At 38.3% G+C, this 21180-nt stretch overlaps 1 protein-coding gene across 1 annotated transcript in view; it reads left to right on the plus strand.

Annotated features, from left to right (window-relative positions):
- The first annotated feature begins 44 nt into the window (after window positions 1-44).
- The window catches only part of LOC124167803 (zinc finger protein ZPR1), a 32860-nt gene continuing 11724 nt past the window's right edge, over window positions 45-21180 (plus strand). Inside the window, exons 1-5 of the mRNA XM_046545832.1 lie at window positions 45-275; window positions 359-611; window positions 698-852; window positions 1085-1360; window positions 16923-17081. Coding sequence (XP_046401788.1) covers window positions 165-275; window positions 359-611; window positions 698-852; window positions 1085-1360; window positions 16923-17081 — 954 coding nt within the window. The 5' untranslated portion in view covers window positions 45-164. The remainder of the gene's footprint in view (window positions 276-358; window positions 612-697; window positions 853-1084; window positions 1361-16922; window positions 17082-21180) is intronic.

Raw genomic sequence — 21180 nt, forward strand, 5'->3', positions numbered from 1 at the left:
CATGCTTCTCCAATCAGCTGGGGGCCCATGCGAACTGGAACATTCACTGGTTCATAAGCTTTAAACTTACCTTCTCGTCGTGAACACGTGTTGAGATATCCCTTAATTAGATTTATAAACTTTTTCTATAACTATTGTACGAAGGTTAATTGTCTGTAAAAAATATGGCTGAAAGTGTAAAAAATGAAAAACCTATATTTCGGGATTTAGCGGCGGATGATCCTGAACCTGAAGCTACGGAAATCGAAAGTCTGTGTACCAACTGTGAGAAAAATGTGAGTTATGACAGACAGCAAAACATTCAATGATTAAAGATATTTTTTCGTGTAAATTAATATAATTTATTTTCCAATCACAGGGAGTCACCAGGTTGTTATTGACTAAAATCCCATTCTATAAAGAAGTAATATTAATGTCATTCGAATGTGAGCATTGCGGGTTTAGAAATAATGAAATCCAACCAGGCGGCTCAATTGATGATAAAGGCGTGAGGATTTGTTTGAATGTGAAGAATAAAGATGATTTAAATCGGCAAGTCGTGAAGTCAGACTACGCATCCATCAAAATCCTCGAAGTAGATTTGGAAATACCATCTCAGTCTCAAAAGGGAGGTAGGCAGTCAATGTATACAAACATGATCTCGATATGTATGGCTGGTCACATTTAAAGTTCAATGTCGGCTCTTATTTTTCGGCAGATATTACTACAATTGAAGGAATTCTTCAGAGAAGTATAGATGCTTTGCTTCAGGAGCAGCCTATTAGGAAAGTTGAAACCCCTGAGGCAGCAGAAGAGATTGAGAAGTTCATAGAGAAAATGTTGGCTCTCAAAGCGGGTGACAACTTTACTTTTGTAAGAAATATTTACCTTATTTGTCTTCATTATCTTCATATTTATCTATCTATGTCACTTAAAATTATATTTATGGAAGAATTCACAAACCTGTGGGTCGGAAGTATAAGGAATGGTGTCACTTTCCATAAAATTTATTATTGTATTGAATGTATCGCTTGCCTTTTGAATAGTGATTCACTCGCAAGCAGTAATTGTTGATAATGTATTAACAGGCATTTGTTGTTGGCAGATTTTGGAAGACATCAGTGGGAACAGTTATGTTGAGAATCCAAATGCCCCAGCTTCTGATCCTGCCATGTCAATACATCATTTTCTTCGGTCGAAGGAACAAGACCATACCTTAGGTATATTTCAAAGGGAGGAAATTACTAACGATGATGGTGACGGTATACTGAAAAAGGCAGACGCTTTCACCTATGAGGATCTGCTTGGAGAAGTTCTTCACTTTCCAACCAACTGCCCTAATTGCTCATCTCCGTGCTCGACTAATATGAAAATGACCAGTATCCTTTATAATCAATGGTTTATATTGTTGGTAAACAGTTTAGGAGTCTGTTAACATTTGTAGTATAGTATAATTAGCTCTTTTTTTTTTTAAGGATAATGTTCATGTTTTGAATGGGTTCACTTTTGATTGTGTATTTAAATGAGTAGTCTGATATCAACTGGTGTCTGCCCACTGACTGGTGCTGAACACCATTAAAGCTGACTTCACCTCACTGTGTCTCATGCCTCATCTTTGGTTTCACTTCTAATTATCCTCGCTTTGTTTGTCATTTTCAGCCATCTTCTTCCTCTTATTTTTTTTCTCCTTTAGCTATTCCCTAGAGTGCTGTATTCAAAATAGCCTTCCCTCTCAAAGTATGCCCTATTCAATTCCCTGTTCTCTTTTGTATGGTTAACGATAGTGTTCTTTCCTTCCCAACTCTTTCCTGCTCCTCTTACTCTACCCATTTCTTAATTTATTAGTCTCCTTCCAACCGAAGTGTCTAAAATGTTTTTCATATCCCTAAGTCATCTTCCCAAGGTCCAAGTTTTGTATCCATGAAACATAACATTTCTCCACCCTCTTCCTCAGTTCTAGGTCCAGTTTTAGGACTTGTAGTCTCAAAAATTTTCTTGTAGATATTTTCTTTCCCATTGGAGCTATTTGTGTCTGTGAAAAAATGTTTTCAATCTAAAAATCTGTTGTAAATGCTTGGTGGTCTCCCAGGGAGCAATGTGGATGGAGATTATCTGGTTTCTCATCAGGTTAGCTTATCCATTTCTCCGTCTTTCTGTTTCTTTATGGGCTACTCACCCACTGTTTTCAAGGATCCATCAATCCAAGTGCTATTCCTTTCATGATGGCCTCGTTCACCATTTTTTATTGTTGATTGTGATTGAGTAAAAATTAAGACACCCTTACACCCATTTTCTGGTTTTCAATCAGTAGTCTATGGCATGTCGCCAGAAACTTGCCTAGAGGGTGCTTGGGAGTTATGCAGTAATTTTTGGCCCATTTTCACACATAGAAAAACCATATATTTCGTTTTGTTAGTTGTATATTTTGTTCCTTGCGGCTGAGCTTTAAGCCACTGAGTTTGTCCACCGGGTTGCGGATGGTGGGTCAACCTCTAGATGTAGAGGTTAGCTGCGATATAAGCGAGTTAACTTGTTGAGTAAGCAGTCGTGGACAAAAAGCGGCGGTAATCCGGAGGTGGTATGAGTCTATCCCTGGGTGAGATAGGCCATATAAATGATACATTAAACCTATGAAGATACCGTGACTTGGCGATGAGAGGCCGCCAACAATTATGCCTCACATCACCTGAAGGAGAGGGCAGCAGCTCTTCTTCATGTGAGTGAAGGTGGAGACCACGGTGGGCAGTACCGTGACACTCATTGCACTTCAGGCGTGGTAACATTTACTGTAACGGCTGTAGTACTGCGATGTGGAAGGCAAGGGGAAACTATCATATTATTATCCCGAGGAGTTGCAGCTACTTTCCGGGGGTAAACTAATCCAGCATTCGGATCTCCAGGCAGGGACTACCCGAGAGGGTACATTGGTCAATTGCGATAAAGTTATGATGATAGGTACATGGAATGTGAGATCACTTTGGACTTGTGGTAAGCTAGAAAACCTTATTAAAGTGGAAATGGAAAGATTGAATATCGACGTTCTAGGAATCAGCAAAATGAAATGACCTGAGGAGGGAGACTTTTGGAGTGGATGCTAAAGGATTATACACCCAGGATCCCTATACGGTAATGATGGGGTTGGGATAATGCTCAGAAAGAGCGCGAGAATGCATGTGAAAAGCTTCCTACAGTACAATGAAAGGATAGTTACGGTAAAGATAGAGACTAAGCTGGTAGATACCGAAGTGGTACAGGTCTACATGCCTACAACAGACAACGAGGATGAAGAAGTTGAAGACGTCTACGGTAATATCAGGGAAGTAATCAAACAGGTAAGGGGTGAAGAAAACCTTATTGTTTTAGGTGATTGGAGCGCTGTTGTCGGGCGAAGGCCAGGATGGAAGAATAACCGGAAAATATGGATTAGGAAATTGAAATGAAAAAGGAGAAAGGCTCCTGGAATTCTGCACAGAACACAAATTAGTGGTTGCCAACACGCTATTTAAGAATCATATGCGAAGAAGATGTACATGGAAAATGCCAGGAGACAAAAGACAGTTTCAACTAGAATATATTTTAGTGAAGCAGAGGTTTAGGAACCAGGTAAATGACTGTAAAAGCTACCTGGGGGCAGATATCGACAGTGATCATAATCTAGTGATGATGAAATGCTGTCTGAAATTGAAGAAATCAGCGAAGAACGCCTGGCAATTAGAGAAACTAAAGGAGCCAAAAAATCATCAGGCCTTTCAAGAAGTAGTGGAGAGCAAGATAGGATTAGCTCAGTCTGAAAAGTCAGTTGAGAATAACTGGACAAGTATCAAAAGTGGGCTTCAGGAGGCTTCTAGAGAAGTTCTAGGGAGAAGAAAATGTGTTGAGAAAAAGCCATGGATCACGGATGAAGTCCTAGACCTCATTTAAGAACGGAGAAAGTATAAGAATACGAATACTGAGGAAGGACAGGCTTGCTACATGAGAATAAAGAACAAGATTTGCTGAAAAGCGAGGAAAGCCACAGAAGCATGGATGAGGAACATATTGAGGACGTAATAACCTCGTACAAGGGAAAGTGGAAGCAGCCTATAGAATAGTGAGGAACCATTTCAAGGAACAAAACACAAAATGTTATACCATAAGGGACAAGAATGGAAATATTCTAATTGAAAACTAAAACAAAGCCGAAAGATGGAAGGAATGCCTGGAGGAATTATACAACAGAAGCAAACTTAGCTCAAAAGTTATCCAAGAGGAAAGTGAAGTTGGAAAGGATGACATTGTTGCGAACATCTTAAGATCAGAATTTGACACTGCAATAAGATACCTGCGAAAGAATAAGGCCCCAGGAATATATAACATTCCAGTAGAGCTAATAAAAAATGCAGGAGAAAAGGTCTTAACTGTATAAAACTATCTGCAATACATATGTACTCAACAGGAGATTTACCTAGTGACTTCAAGAAGAACATTATCATTCCCATACCCAAAAATAAGAGAGCTGAGAAGTGCGAAGACTTTAGGACTATAAGCCTGACAACACACGTGTCGAAGATTCTTACAAGAATCATTTACAGGACAATAGAAGATGAGCGGACCATTTCGGATTTAGGAAAAGCAGTGGCACAAGGGAAGCAATTTTGGCCCTTGGCTGCTCGTAGAGAAGAGAATGGATAAAAACAAACCAACTTTCATAGCATTTGTCGATTTAGAGAAGGCAATTGATAATGTGGAATGGAATTCAATGCTTAGAATGCTGAAAGAAATCAGAGTACTCTACAATGATCGTAGAATTGTTCATAGTTTGTATAAAAACCAAGTAGCTGTGATCAAATGTGGACCCAAAGGTGCAGAAGTAAGAATAAGAAAAGGGGTGAGACAAGGGTGTGCGCTTTACCCCTCAATTTAGAGATAGAGAGAGCCATCAATGAAATCAAGGAGAAGGCTTCGGGCATCTTTATCCACGGAGAAAAAATTAGTATTATTATTATTATACATTGCTGCGAGTAGACTATTGCCTGGTGGCAGCATTAGTATGCTGCGATTTGCTGACGACATAGCAGTCTTAACCGAGACAGAGTTCTCTAAGGATTTGAAGAAGACTTTGACAAACATGGAAAGGACAATGGCCAGATATCAGCTGAAAATCAACAAAAAGAAGACTAATATATTAGTTTGCAGCAAAAGCGAGGAGGCTAAAACAAGCATCAACCTAGGAAAGCATAAGCTTGAAGAGGTGAACGAGTTTTCTTACCTGAGAAGCTGAATTACTAGAGCACTACACGTATGACACTTTGTGCACAGGTTACATAGATGTAACCGAGGAGAGGAGGACCAAGCCCATGTTATCAGAGCGTATGTGTTTTTGACGTAGTTCTGGAGCTGTGGCTCAGATGGCTCTAAGGCTCACAGCTCCAATCGCGCGGGCTATTTGACTCTCGTCGTATAAAGCGCTCCACATTTAGTTGACAGTATGGGTTCTTATGGAGATTCGTTTCCCATGTTATTCTCCATAAGGCTGGGAGCGCGGTTCCAAGTCGTCAATTACAGCATGAAAATTAAGATTGCGCCCTGCATTAGTTAAAAAATGCATTCTAGTGTAGAATAAGACGCTTCATTCATTGGTACCAATAGTTTTTCAATAAAAGTTATAACAAAAGCTATAATAAACATTTCCTTAACTTTCCGTTAGAAACATGTATTTTTTTACTTTGTCTTCTTCTCGCAATTGCCGCCTAACCGTTGAGTGTATTGAATTGAATCTTCTGCATAAATTTCTTCATACTATTTTTTCTTTGAAGGTTTTCACCTTTTTTTAAAGTTATAGGGAAAAAAATTGTTATACCGATGTTACACCCACCAGGACAAGAAAATTGGGATTTTTGTAAGGTAAAAAGTAGTCGCCTACTAACTTACGTTTCTTACATCATAGGTCCCTATATGCTGTGAATCAAATTTGAAGAAAACTATATAGCTATTTTTAGTGAAAAAATCATTTACCTATCTCAATTTGGAAGGGAGTTACAAGGTTTTGATATTACGAAAAAATATTACGGCGCCACTGAGCCGAGCTTCTCGCAACCTCCATGCGCGCGGAGAGAAAATTCTCGAGCGGGAAAGGATATTTTTGTCAATGCTTACTAGGAAATATGTACTCCTTCGTTACATATCCCTAAAGGAGAATACCGATTCGCTGTAACTTCAATACTTACTTACTTATTCAGGAAATAAAGCAAATTTTGACGGCTTGGAACGACGAATTTCGCCTTGGGTCTTTATAATGAGGTGGTTTCGAATTCTGGGGCCTTGCTACCCAACATAAAGTTTATTTTCACTAATTTGGGGAGTTATTCTGACCAAAGACAATGTTTTCGGAGGATGAGTAGTGGGTTTCTCGAGAGAATAGCAAAGGTTTATTTTTCATTTTTAAGAAAGTTTACCAATTTTGGTTGTAGGAAGACTTGTCTGCTGTAGAAGGGCTTGTCGGCCCTTGTATACATATACTCTAAAAAACATCGGTTGCTGTATCATAATTTATAACACAATTTTCAGTGTTCAAGGTTCTAGGCTCCATTTACTATCATTTTACTTCTGCGTTTACCGTGTCAAGAATCTTGAATTTCTGTCTTTGTATGGAGAAGATCTTCTGGTATCCCTATTGTGGTAATTAAATCGTATTGTTTTTTAATAACACCAGTGTGGGATGCTTTATAAGTTTTCACAACATTCACTGCTACAAAAATCCGAAAATTAATATTTCATAGACGAGGAAACCATTTTTGCGACTAGGTTTCTATTTTTCCCGATAGAAACTCCATATACACGCTCACATATACTTCCCATCATTTTCGATTAGTCTGCATTTTTTCAAAACAACATTAAAATTACTTGACCGCATTGAATTTTGTCAATTTTACGTAGGCCGTTTAAAACATCTTTATAAAATTCTTTAGTGCAATGTGCGCATTAAATGTTTCAAGACAGTCCATACTTATTTTGATAGTATATAATATTTCAGAGAGCTGATGCCACTATTCACCTGAGTTACCATTTGAAGCTTTTTCTCTGCTACTGTAGTTTTTTGTGTAGTTCAATACAGTTACATCAAGTTACACCCTGAATCTATCATTCTATCACGTAATAAGTCGAACTCAATTCTTAATTCTTGAATTTTTTCGGCGCCAAAGAATTTTTACCTCATTCGAAGACAAATATCCTAGAAAGTGAACCGTTAACTTTACTGTTTCAGCTTATGATTGATTCCAAGTATTTTGGAGCCTTGATTTACTAATTAAGAAATTAATATAGTATTTATTTAATATAATTAATCGCCATGTTAAGGTAATTTGTCTTCTAACTTATCTCAAAACGTTCAAGCTTGTAATCATTGAAAATTACTTTCTATTTTGGAGTAAATAAGTCCGATGACCTTCGATATCGTTTTTATAGTCGTTCAAGAGATTTCCAGAGAATATTTTCAGTAAAGAGTAATTTTATAAAAAAATGAGTTTTTTGATGGAGAGAATAAAATAGCATGATGATAGGATGGAGAGAATAAAATAGCATATCGATGTAAAGACGAGTGTACTAACTTCAGTTTTTTACTACAAACACATATTTACCACTTTTTTTTATTTATGAGACAAAATTCTTATCTTATCTCTGCTATTGCGTTTACTGACTGACATCCATTTACAATTTTTTAAATTGGGCACGCAAAAAGCAGGTCAAATGCATAGAATAGATGCAATTTGCATTCAAATTGAATGCTCGCGTCGGTGTGGCCCTCTAGTTTCTATTTCAGATTTCTTTTCAACTTAGAAATTACATTTTTTCTTACATTTTGTTTATGTGAAGTTTTTTGAAAATTCTTTTGGAAACTTTCAAGGCAGCTTTAGTAAAAACAAAAAAGTCACTGGATGGGTAATGAAGACCAGAAGATGTATTCTTCAGGCCAGGAAAGGTCTTATATAAAATTAGGAGTTGAGACTTATCGCTCATGTCCTCCTTGTGTACAAACATTTCCTTGCACTTGGGACAGGAAAATCTTTCTTCTTACCAAGTACCCTGAGAAGTATACGTCGGAGCAATCCTGGAGGGTGATCACATCCGTTCCGACATCAGAGTTGACGTCAACATGCTCCTCGGAGGAGTTTGTTGAAGTGTCTTCTTCACCTTCTTCCATATCGGTAGGCAAAGTTGAAGAGCATGGCTCCATGGATCTAATCCATTCCTCATTCTGTATGTCCAGCATGTAGCTATCATCCAAGTCGTAGCTTGAAGATCTAGGAGCACCTTCTTTCAGCACTGAAACTTGCCTGTAGCTCGTTCTGAATCCCTTTACTGTGGGATTGCGATTAAATCTCCCTTTCTGCCTCATCACGGGTAAAAATTTTTCCAGGGCGTCTTGGTTTAGTTTTGCTGTCGCAACTCCCTTTTCACTAGATTCTAAAAGTGCCATAATTGACTTAATCGACAAAAGAAAGCCGTCGAAACACGGAGGTCGACTTCCGTCTACTTTTGTTATCCCACTCATTATCCGATACCCTTCATGCAGCAGGTCCTTGGTTTTAATATTGCTATCACAAAGGCGGACATTTAATTTACAGTTGAGCAAATAAAAAATGTTGTTTATCATCTCAATGAAGTCCGCAGTAGAGGTAGCTGATGATAGTATCAGCTCTTCTGTGGAGCAACTCGCACGTATTGCGGCGGCGACAGACAAACTGAATATTTGAGTAGCCAGCTTCACTGACATCTTCTGAAAGGCATTTGGCCACAAATGAGCCGGCGTTAATTTCCACATCGCTCTTGTGGTTGAGCTCGAAGTGTCGCTCTTATGGACACTGCGGATATTTTCGAATGAAATTATTTTTCCATCCGCTACAAAGTCACTAGTAAGTAAGTTATTTCTTAAAGATTTGACTAGATGAGGCACATCTAATATGCAATAAATGTTTCTATTTTTTACCTCGAAATAAGGATTTTCAAACGAGACGACCAAGTCTTTTAGAGCTTTTCTGTTTCAGCTTCCCTGATCACAAATAAAACTTTGTGGACTTAATCCAACGTCCAAAACCTTAAACCGCCATTGTGTAAGTATTTTGAGTTATCCATTCATTGAAGGCTACAAAATATTTGATGTTCTGTACTTTAGATATTTATTGACTGTTTGCAAAGAATGTAACGAGCCAAAACTAATTGTTTGTCTTAGATAACAAATTATTCAATACAATATTGATTTTCAATGTTAGTACAGTATTTGTTCCCAGTGTGCAACATAAAGTTCAAAGTTCTAGCTGCAAACGACCTGTTGACGAGCCCCTTCGGAGATTCCTTCACTGACATGTATTCTATAAATAATTTTCCCGAAGTAAAGCCCTCAATTTCCTCCATTGTTAGGGACTATTTTCCCTACGATTGAAAACTAGTAAAATGTTTTCAGACGTTAAAAAATACTTCCAACAGAGGAAAAATATTTTGTAGGAGTGTGTGTGTGATCGTTTAATTTAGAATTTGTCCGAAAATACCCTATTTTCAGCGTATATAAAAAACATCTGTTCGCAGGAGAATGTTTGAGTTAATCAAAAGGATTGAGATAGTGAACTATTTTGTGTAATTCTTTTCGCATGTTGTTGTGCGCCAACTTTTACGTTTTATATGCTCTTCATTCCTGAAATAAGAAACTCCGAACGAAAGATTCCTACTTTCATAAATTTGTCTCCACTTTTGCGTCAACTTATCAGCGGATAATATTTAATTGCCTCATTTAATGGAGCCCAATAAGTTTCACAATGTGGCTTATCTCTTCCGACAAAATACTATAAACGTTATTATCTTTCAAATTTGCCTTGGTGCCAGTACCGTATTGCGGAAGGCTGCAGAACTTCGTCAAAGGACTCATTGAGTCTCACATTGCTGAATATAAAATCCTCTGTTAAATGAAATAAAATAACTATGTTTTATTTCATTGAACATGAAGCAATTCCATAAAATAACGCCTGAGACCTTGTCTTATATTGAAATCCTCTGAACGTCCATTCGATATTCGTGCATTTCTCCTCTCAAAATTTCATAAAAATCCCTGGAGGTCGAGTGGATACTTCCCTCAAGTTTTCTCACTGATAGCTTATTCGTTTAGTTTATCAATATGGAACAAAATACCCTAAAGGAATATGACCCGGAATGGAGATGCATTCAGAATTTAAGAATCTGTTCTTTCGGACTGATGGATAATATTTTTGCGGAAGCGATGATTAATTCAAGGTTAGATTACATAATTTTGAGTTTTCAATAATGAAGGATGCTTCATTTTTCACTTATAACCATCAAACCGGGGGTCCCGGTGCCATGAAATTTTTTTCTCTCTTGCCTTCGGACCGCATTCTTTGAACTGTATGAGACTGTTTCAACAGTTATTCACAGCTGCATGTTGTAAAAGTGTTTTCAGTAGTAACGGGAAGATCCAAGCAGAGAGATGAGGGAAGGATTTGTGGAAGACGCAGCTCGCCAGGCGATAAAAAAATCCCTCCTATCCATGCTTCTTTTGTCCCAACAGCTCTCTCCCTCACACAGCCCGGTCTGATTTCGTCTCCCGTCGGACCGAGGTGTCGAATGTCACGAGTGTCCCCCCGTCAAATAGTGAGGGGAAAGAAGGGAGGGAGAGGACCCAAGGTCAGCTTACCCGTGCGAGAGTACGCCACTGCCCTCTCTCGACAGCAATTCACAACAACAAATGTATATCCTTTTCCACATAAAGGCTGGCCCTCTCTTCTCCTCTCTGATGTAACACACTGTGGTCCAAATACTCCACAAGATTCTGAAATGAATGTGGAACCAACCATTTTTTAATGCATTCTGTGGCCTACCCTCATTGTTTTAAATCTGAAGAAAATCTGTGAAAGAACTTCATAGCCACAGTCACATGGATAATAATTGATTTTGACTGTATAATTGCAAGGGACAATAGATGTATAGGTTGATCACTGTCATGATTTCAAAGTTTGGTTTCCGATATTCTCTGCAAGAAGAGTCAGTCATCATTCTTATTCGTTCCTTTTTCAAAAGAACAATGTACATGAGTTGAATCATTCCTCAGATTTATTCCATACAGTAGTTACCTTCGAAAGAAAGCAAAATAAGGTGACTTGAGATAGTGGTTTGGAACATTGTTATTACTGCGCAATACTTTAATTATTTGATCCCAGTACAGTTGATCGGGGCAAGTGAGTTTTGTGTCCTCCCATTGTATTTATTATTTATTTACAGTGCAACCTCGATATAACGACACCCCACGGTGCACTAAAAAACACTCGCTATAGCGAATTGTCGCTTTACCGGAGGTGGAGCAAATAATAGCCAATATACCTGTTGCGAACAGATATACAGGAACAGGAGTGGTGCGGCGACAGATAAACATGTATCCGATAAATGTAAGCATAAATCCAGACGAAAGGCGATGTTTTTTTGCATCACTAAATTTCCTTACTCAAATAACGACTAACTATTCAAACAATTTATAAGCGCCGCACTGAATAAAAATCATTTAAAGCATTGTTTCGTCAATCATTATATTTATCGAACGAGAGTTTACCACATAAATTTGAGACTGAGCACTTCATTAACTTCATTTCTAACAGATCGCTAGCAGTTACAGAGATTAAGGAGTCTTGATGAAAGTCTTCCGGCGGTGAAACCCTCGCTATGGCGAGAGCCAATGCCGAAAGGGTCTCGTAAAAACGAATTTTTTAACACGCTTATTATAGGGTCAATTGACGGTGCATCGGCTATCTCTCGTAATAGCGGGGGTATCGCTATAGCCAGTACTCGCTTTAACGAGGTTCCACTGTATTTAAGTAAATATTACATACAGCCGTGACGCCAATTTACAGTGAAACTTTTAACAATGATCATGTGATCATCATGGAAACTATGCTAATCTACTGCCTATGTTTTTATTTTCCCCAGTTGGAAGTATCTATGATATTCTTTTAGCTTCATTTCATTGTGTGGCTTGTTTCTTCATTGTATAACCGGCTGCATTTGCAAAGTATGGCATAGACTCATGGAGCCGTCAGTCCACTTGGGTCTTTCGCTCATATTGACTGACGTCTCAGTTTTGGTAGTGGAAGGAGGATAGTGTCAATGTCTAATCTTCTTATAAACTCTGAGACAAGGGTGGGTATCGTATCTAACTCATACCAAACATATTTTTCTGACTTAATCGGGCAAGGTGAGTCTATTAGACAAATGTAACTTATTCTTTTCATTTAAACTGCAAACCCCTAAGACAGTAATCTTCTTTCTTGAATGAAAAGAAAAGAGAAAATAAAGCAAACCACATTAATGCTCAAAAGTGAAATATAAAATCACAAGGATAAAATGCAGTATTCCCCTAAAATATCACAACACCATGAAACGCAGTCTTTAAATTGTAGCAAGGGTGATTTTTTCATGTCTTGATAATATTCCGGGAAGTAAATGTGACATGCAAAGAGAACGATAGCGAAATGACTAGATGATGTACCTAATGTAAGTTTGTAGATGTTTGAAGAGGATTATGAAGTGACAGGTGAATGCTAAAAATACTCATTATGGCAACAAAGTTACTTTTTTTATAGAGACAATGTAGTCTGCTTACAGGAAACGTAAATTGTAGGAGAAAAATGTAGCACTTCACACATGCTACCCTCAAGTCAGCTTTCAACTCCTCCAAGGGTACAGTCTGGCCGGCGAGAGTTGTCCGATGACAGTTCTAAAGGAGGGGCGGAGAACCCTGTGCCAGTACGGTTTGCAGCCAATCACTACCCCCAAAATGCACCTCACGCCCTCTCCTAGTCATGCAACATTGTCACATGCATGTGAAGTAACAAAAGCCCTTTCTTCACCAAAACAAGGGATGGTTCCATTGGGTCCTTCACGGTCGTATTCCCTTCTGGCTCCTTTCTTCACAGAAGCCTTTTTTTTTTACATATAACATGGGCATTTCCCTTTCTTACCTGGCAACCTTGACCCCCACCCCTAACTAGGCCCTTCTTCCTGTCATTGGACAACTCTCGGCGGCTGGACTGTTGGTCCAAATGTAATGATGACCTTCCTCGATATTATTTTACTCACTTTATATTCCTTATGTATTTTATTTATTATATATTCCTTATTTGATCCCAAATACTTTCGCTATGCTATGAAGCATATGCCAGTACAGGCGGTCCCCGACTTTCGTACACAATGCGTTCCCGAAAACTTGTACGAAAGTCGAATTGTACGAAAGTCGAACCATTGACTTCCATACTAATTAGGGGTTACGTTCCAAAAGAGCGGAATTTACGTACTAAAACCTTTTTTTTCACGGAATTCATTTCAATTGACTTAATTTAAATAATGTATTAATAAAACTCCTCAAATCATCTAATTTATTTCGAAAATACGCAGAAAATGCAAATATAAGTTTAAAAAACAAGAACTCCGTTGGCTATCGAGTGAAACTTCCTCTTGGCGTTTAAGTTGACATTCCACTTATTACGTCCACTATAAATAAAAGGACATATCAAGTAGCATAAAAAAAATGTATTCGTTGAACCCGCACTCTGGATACCGTCTAATTTTTACACCAAAATTCGACATTTGGCAGGTGACATTCGTGATCGCGTATATTCCGCATGTTATTCAAAAAAGACAAAATACAAACGGAATTCGGGTGATATTTCGTGCAATATCGTTGCTGAAGGTTTACATGAATTAAACAGCACTCAAACGAAAAAACACAATTAAAAAGAAGGTCCTACTAGTTTTATTGAAAGCTATTCGATGATGTCTAGTCAACTTCTTTTGAAAAATATCTTCAATGAAGGCTTTCCTCTTCTCTTGATAAAGGAGCCTATAGCAGGCAGTCTCTCTCCCAAATAAATCACCTAAATCAGAGTCAATTACCAACAATTTCCTTCGTTATATACGTTCATATTGTTCGCATATACTGCCGATACTGCAATTTGAAACAATTGAATGTTGGGATGCGCAATAAACATGGCGGGAATTTTAAAAAAATTACGGACCAGCGTCCGAAAGTCCGAATTTAGCGTACGAAAGTCGAGTAAAAGGTGTCAATTTTGAATGTACGAAAGTGCGAATTGTACGAAAGTCGAGTGTACGAAAGTCGAGGACCGCCTGTAATTGAACTAAAAATTGCGAAACATAAACTTTTTATGCAAGTGTATTATCATTATGGAGTTGCTTTCTTGTTGAATTAAAAAAAAATGTCCAAACGAGACGCTAAACAGACATTATCTATGCATGCTATTGTTTGTCATGATGTTGCGAATTTAATATGCAAGTATCATTGTGCGAAATATTTACCATGATTTGGCTACATGGTTTAAAAAAAATGGATCTTCAAATCTAGGTCTCTCGGAAGTGGAGAGGGAAATATAAGTGCAGAAAAAAGTAAGAAGCACCATGAGTTTTATGGACTCACCTTGCCTACATTTGACGCAATTCGGGAGAAAAAATTATTTTTTGAGTTACTTTAGTTTTGAAAGAAGTTTGAATGACTGTAATTTGTATGAAATATATATTGATAAGAGGTCCAAAATTTACGCCACACTCACGTTTCAATGACAGACTATGATGAAAAAAATGCAATATGAGGAGTTCAAGAGGCTCACCTTGCTTGTATTAGGGTGAAGAAGAGATGGCAATATTTTGTGGAACCATGTAGGTAACCTTATAAAAGCATTTGTATAGTCCACACATTTTAATTTACTGATGCAGATTTTAATGAACTATGATACCTTAAAAATGATATAGTTTAGAACCTTGAACATAAAGGCAGGAAATTTTCTATGCGATTTTTTTCTCCCCAATTTTCTAAGAAATTGCATGGTTTTGAAGCTATACAAACCCTGAAGTTACATTTAGAGTTTTGATTCCATGATCAGAAATACCGTATAAGCCTGTGAAAGAAGCGCACCTTTTTTACCAGAAATTGCAGTGGAAAATGGGGGTGCGTCTCGTACACAAACGTCTAATCTTCCCCCCTCCCCTTCACTGGTCACAAGTCCAAGGGGAACTGCGTGGCCTTGGTTTTTAGCGTGATTCTGAAACCCTTGGTTAAAAACCAGCTGCAGGCAGAGGAGTTTCTCCCTTAGTGGCGTATGTAAAAATGCTCCTGTTTGCTTTTCTTACTTGTAAGCATCGGTCATGTCGGTACCTCAGAGGCGAACATGGAAATGATCGCGTGGGGTTTTTCGCTCCGGAGGGCACGATAAATTTACCATCGCGGGTGGGCATTCCGTGACATTTATTCTGCAAATAGTAACCTGGTTAATAGTTAACATTTGTCCTGCCGAGTAATTTCCATTACGCTAAGGACCTGATTTTTCAAAAATCATCTTCAGATGCTGTTATGAGGATTATTGCAACTGAAAATTATGTTTGTGTCTAAACCTGCGGATAAAAATATTCAAACAAATGTGTACATTGTTGGACTGAATGGTGGATAGAAGAAATCGGAAATGCTTGTAAGTGAAGAGCGCTGAAGGAGAGGTCGAGGGGAAGGAGCACGCTCCCTCCGTCTTTCAAGCAACAAGGCTACGAGCGAAGGAGCAAGGGAAGAACACATCCAATCTTGCATGTGACGTAGTTGCCTTCAAAGGGAAGGGGCGAAGGCGCAGCAATGTGATATACGTAGTTTGCTTTGCCTGAAGTTTCCAGTCCATCTCGTCTTGTTTTAATGCGCTCATGCTTTGCTTGTTTCTTCCGAAATGGACTATGTTGAATATTAGTAGCCTTGTTGTAACTATAAATCTTTGTGTCAATCAATTAGACCTTAAAAAACTTAAATGCTGTCAGATATAAGGTGAAAGGCTCTATCTGTGGATATTTGGATCCAAGGTATCTGATGTGACCATCCCTAGCAAGCATCATAAGGTTAAGACTACAAGTGAATACCTACATATCTCCAAGCACCATACATATTGCGTAAATTTAGCTGAAAAAATGCCGTGAAAAATTTTAGTATTGAAAGGGTCTGAAAAACTGTCCTAAGTCCAGGTATACGTGTTGTAACACTGCGCGATAGGATTAAAAAAATGCCACAAAATTTTTTTCTTTAGCTTCAATGCTCAAAGTGTCTCTTACATGTGTGCGGCTCTTACATGCGCCTATACTGTAATAAAGGTGGATGGCACCGTATTATGTTTCCTTTTCAAGCCTGAGTAGCTGGAAAAAATTAGTATATAGCTACTTATAGTGAGGAATATGCAGGTTTATAACAGTAAACACCAATGAAGCTACATGAAAATATGTCAAAGAAATGGACCACCTCCACTAGTATGAAAGTTAGTCTTCTCCTTAATGTGGGTGTCTCTGAACACAAAATCAGACCTCAGAGGGTCCTGAACTGGGAAAGTTCAGGTTTTCCTTTGCAAGCTTTATTCTATACATGTGGTGTCCTAGGGTACAGTCGCTTCTATGGAACATCAATATATCTAGTGGCAGAAGTTTTCTGTTATATATATAATTGGATTTCCAGTGCTGTTCATTCATATATTAAAGAAATTCATTGAGGGTAAAAGGTCCATGAGAATACACTCTTGGTTATCAACAGCATACCTTTAGCAATGACTTGGTTAGAGTGTGACAGATTGGAGTGCCTATTGTTCGAAGTTTTCCCTTTAGAATTTTGTTGGGGATTAGGGTAAAGCTGGGGATAAAGGCAACCCCGTGGCCATTCTCAAAAAATCTCTCCTTGTATTGAAAATAAGTTGAGGTCAGAATTGACAAAACAAATGGATTGTGTATCGATTGAATACACTTCCTAAGAGGTGTCTTCAAGTGAGATATGAATAAAAAGTGACTCATCATTGATGCAAAGCAATATTATCCTTGGTGGTTGTAGAATCCTTCTGTACATAGCAGTACTGCTTTTTGTGTGTTCCTTAACTTTCTCATACATTCCATATTTTAAGGAGGTTGTTATCATGGCCACAAATTGTGATAGATGTGGAAACCGAACCAATGAAGTCAAATCTGGAGGTGGAATTGAACCAAAAGGGTTAAGAATGGAAGTAAAAGTTGGTGGTATGGAAGATTTCAGTCGAGATGTACTTAAGGTGAGTTAACTCTGTTATATGTGCTGATTTTACTGTTGATTAATGCTGAATTTTGTACATAATATTTCTTGTTTGGAGAAGCTAAGTTATTGTCAGATCATTGGTGTAGAATAGCCAAAATTAAGCAAATATTGGCTATTTTTTTACTCTGCATCCGAAATCACTTGGAATTTTCAGAAGCCTCTCTCTTCTTAGTCTTTCATTAGGACTTCCTTTATATTCAAATTTTCAATCAATTTGATCTCCATCATTCTTTGGTAGAATTGCATTTGTATCCATTATTGTTAATATTTCCTGGAAAGTGCAGGTGTTTTCTCAAATGATGGAAACACTAACTTTATACATTCTGTGGAAGTACAGTAGAATGTAGTTAATTGATTAGACTGAATTAGGCAGCCACTGTTCAGGTCCACGCCAACTAGGGACTACTCTAGAGGCCCTCCTCCCAGTACAGTGCCTCAAGGGCGTGGCATGGACCCACTGCAGGAACTCGGGGCTGCTTATTCCTGGGATTTCCCGACTTGAGTGTTAGACTGAGGCCAATGTGACTTGGGCTCTCTCCTGGCTTTTTTGCCTAGAAATGCCATTCAGCATCAACCCGAAAATACCCCACAATTGTTACAGTGGGATACAGTAAACTCTTGATTATATGAAGTCAGCGGGACCGGAAAATTGGCACTTTGTAATAACGAACCTATTTAATAAGTTCCGAAAATATGTTTGCTTTTGTTCCCACTGGCCTTTTTTGTCTTTAGTGGCCTTTTATTAAATTTTTTTGTGGTTATTGACGCTAGATCTTTTAAAAAAGCTTTTTGTTATTGATTTTATGCTGTGAAAGATCGTTGAAAAATCATAGGACCCTAAACTTCCCATTCTTTAAAGTTAAATATCAACCATCTTAATGCTAACTAAATTCCTGTCCATTTTAAAAACGTAATCAAATAGCGAATTGAAAATTTTTGTATACGAATTTAATCTAAGTAATTTGTGGTCAGTAGCGAGTAGCAACTATTATGAAAGAATAAGTTAGATATTTGCTTCCAACGCCTACAACAGCAGCTGGCCTAACCGCCATTTAATGTCGCCCTCTATCGCTCATCAGCAAAAAAAGAAGCAAGGGTCGTAGCCCGTTTCCAAAATAATCTACGTAGGTTACAATTTGTAGTTCTCTCCGTATTTGCTTTGTCCTTTCCACGGTACTATTTATTTAAGATTATGGCGCGACTAATTTTTAGCGCTAAAACTAAGAACAACACACGTGTTATCATTTCTCCACATTTGTAGAAGTATTGGCTCACTTGAGTGAATTCCCAAAAATGATACCCCTAAACGTGTACCATAACCTCATTTAGTTTTGGCGTTCCTTTCTGCATCGTAATTGAAAATTATGCTTAGTATCACTGATATAGACAAAAGATTTTCTTAGTTTTAGCACTAAAAATTAGTCGTGCCATTATCGTAAATAAATAGTACCGTGGAAAGGACAAAGCAAATAACTAATTTCGTTTAAAAAGTCTGCAGAGAAGAAAAGAGACAATTTCACAAATGCAGCACCTCTTACCTGGTAGTTATCGACGGCCTTGATGATGATGGAAAAGTCTTTGATGGAAACGTCAGCAGAGAGGTAGATGGAACGCCTTACCTGGACAGACACGCGAGAAGATTTAATTCAACCATTAATAAGTTTTTTTCTCCCTTCCACGCAAATTTTTATTTCCATTAATGGCACGCATATTTCTAGTGCTAAAACTATAAAATATTTTTTCCATATCAACTTTACATACCATCATTTTATATATGGTGAAGAATGAAACCCAGAAACTAAAGATGCAGGGTTCCCACTCAACCGTGAAAACCTTAAAACCGTGAATAAGCCGTGAATTTCGTCTACCGTGAAAAAACCTGGAAATAGCCGTGAATTTCGTCATAAAACCTTAGAAATCTCTCTAACTTGATTGTAGAACTACGATAGACAGATTAAAAGAAAAAAGGATATTTCGATCATGTTTCAAGGCCGAGACACGTGCAGATACTGTCCACGCATTTATCTGTGCACGTGTATTCGAAGCGCTATTATTAATTGGTCCGTGTGCCATCACGGTACATTGACCTTAAGCCTGCGATTGGAAGACATTAACCCTGGTAAAAAATCAGACACTTCTTCACTTTCCTGCCACCCTGATCTCTCCATTTTTCCACTCACACCCTTTTAGCCAGATATGAATTTTGCTTACGATAGGTGACGTGATGAGAGATAGCACTGTCATTGCTGCGTTTGCATTCAAGGCATCTGTTGCGTTTGTTACATTTTTAGTTACAGTGTGGCCGATGATTGTTACGTGATCAATATTTCTGCCTAAAATGCCTTATCTACAAACCGTGAATTTTATGACATTTAGACCTTGAAAACCTGAAAAAAACTGTGAATTTTATAATGTAGTTAGAGTGGGAACCCTGAGATGGCCTATGTATTGAGGTATAATTTTCAAGAGTTCACGAAAGTAAACCAACATTGCTGAGTTATCTACGCAATATTTAGAAAATAGTGAGCCCAAAATACGAAGTATTTCTGGCATCCTTTGAGTTTGTTTTTCATGTTTATTGTAGTTTAATAAAGCCAAAAAAATAAGCTCATAATTTCAGAGTGACGTCATGTTTTGGCTCAATCTTTGCAAATATTAAGCAGATTGTTAATTTTTTAATCCCAGAGAGAAAAAATTATTAATTAAAAAAAATGGGGTTTCGTTTAGTTTTCCTCAAAATGCAACTCGAGCTTCCTAACTTGGCTAAATTGAGTAGGGTCAATTATGGGATTAGTTAGGCAGGTAACCTAGCCGTGCCTTTGAGTGGAAGGGGATTCTATTCTACCGAGTCTCACAGGAGCTAGGGAAGACTAAAAATATGCTGAGAAATGATAAAACACAAATGTAGATAACAAAGTTTTCCTTTTCATTTCCCTGATAATGAAAAATACTTTTCCAGCCTCTCTCCAGTTAGAAACTTACCCCAATTGCCGGTAGAGATGAACCATGCACTTCTCCACAGTCAGAAAACATTCCAAGTGGGTGGGCTAAAAAAGAATGGGATGGGTGGTGCCTGGTTGAGGAAGTGGGGGCAGGATAAAGAGAGGTGCAGCGGGTGGGAGGAAGAGGGGTTGGTAAAGGGCCTTCAGCCTTGCCTGAGACTTTGTTTTGGGGCCGTGTTTTTTTACGATGCACTCAAGCTCCGTCACCGAAGAGGAGTGGCTTCGCATACTCTCTCATGAATTTAGTTCAAGCCCATTCTGTATGATTCGGCACTTCCTGGATGAAAAACAGCCGGACGCCGCCTCCCTCATGTATAGAAAGCAAGCTGCTGATGCAAAAACTTAATGCATGGAATCACCAGATCCCCGGTGAAATTGGCATTAGAAGAGCCATTTCGCCCTCAATATGGGCTCATGTATTAAGTATTATATCATCGGTATATCCGTACTACCTCTCCCCACCTCTCATCGTCAACAACCGCAGTATATTCCCCGACCTTCCCTCCTCCGAAATTCGAATCCACGGGGTATTTCTTACAGTCCAACTCCGAAAAAGTAGGAGTGTAAGAAATACCCCACGCGACCTTATTCACATGTTAAACTACTAAGTATACAGTGGAACTTGGTTATAAAGGCATCGGCTGTAATGTCAACTCGGGTTTAACATCACATTATACAGACCAGCCAAAGTTGAGCATTTTATGTTGTACGAAAACCCGTTTATATTGTCAACAAATATTGCAACGCTCGGGTATAGCGTCAAAAATTTTGCAATTCTTAGGTTGCAAAAGTGGTAGTGTGATTGTATTATGTCCCAAAGTTCATAGAAACCATGTGTAGAAACATCAAAAGCAAAAACAGGTCACAAGCTGGACGTTGAGCTGGTGACGGGATGCAACTCTTTTGTTTAATTGGTGTCTGGAGGGAGTGGGGGCTGTCCCGCATACCTGGGTCTTATCCCTTCCCATCCCTACATTCTACAAGGTCACTGACACGCACACTGTATTGTATTGTTTGTTTCGTTAGTTACGGTAGATCATCAGTCACATCACTACCTACCTCCATGTGAGCATC

Source organism: Ischnura elegans, chromosome 11 (assembly GCF_921293095.1).
Source record: "Ischnura elegans chromosome 11, ioIscEleg1.1, whole genome shotgun sequence".
NCBI lineage: Eukaryota > Metazoa > Arthropoda > Insecta > Odonata > Coenagrionidae > Ischnura > Ischnura elegans.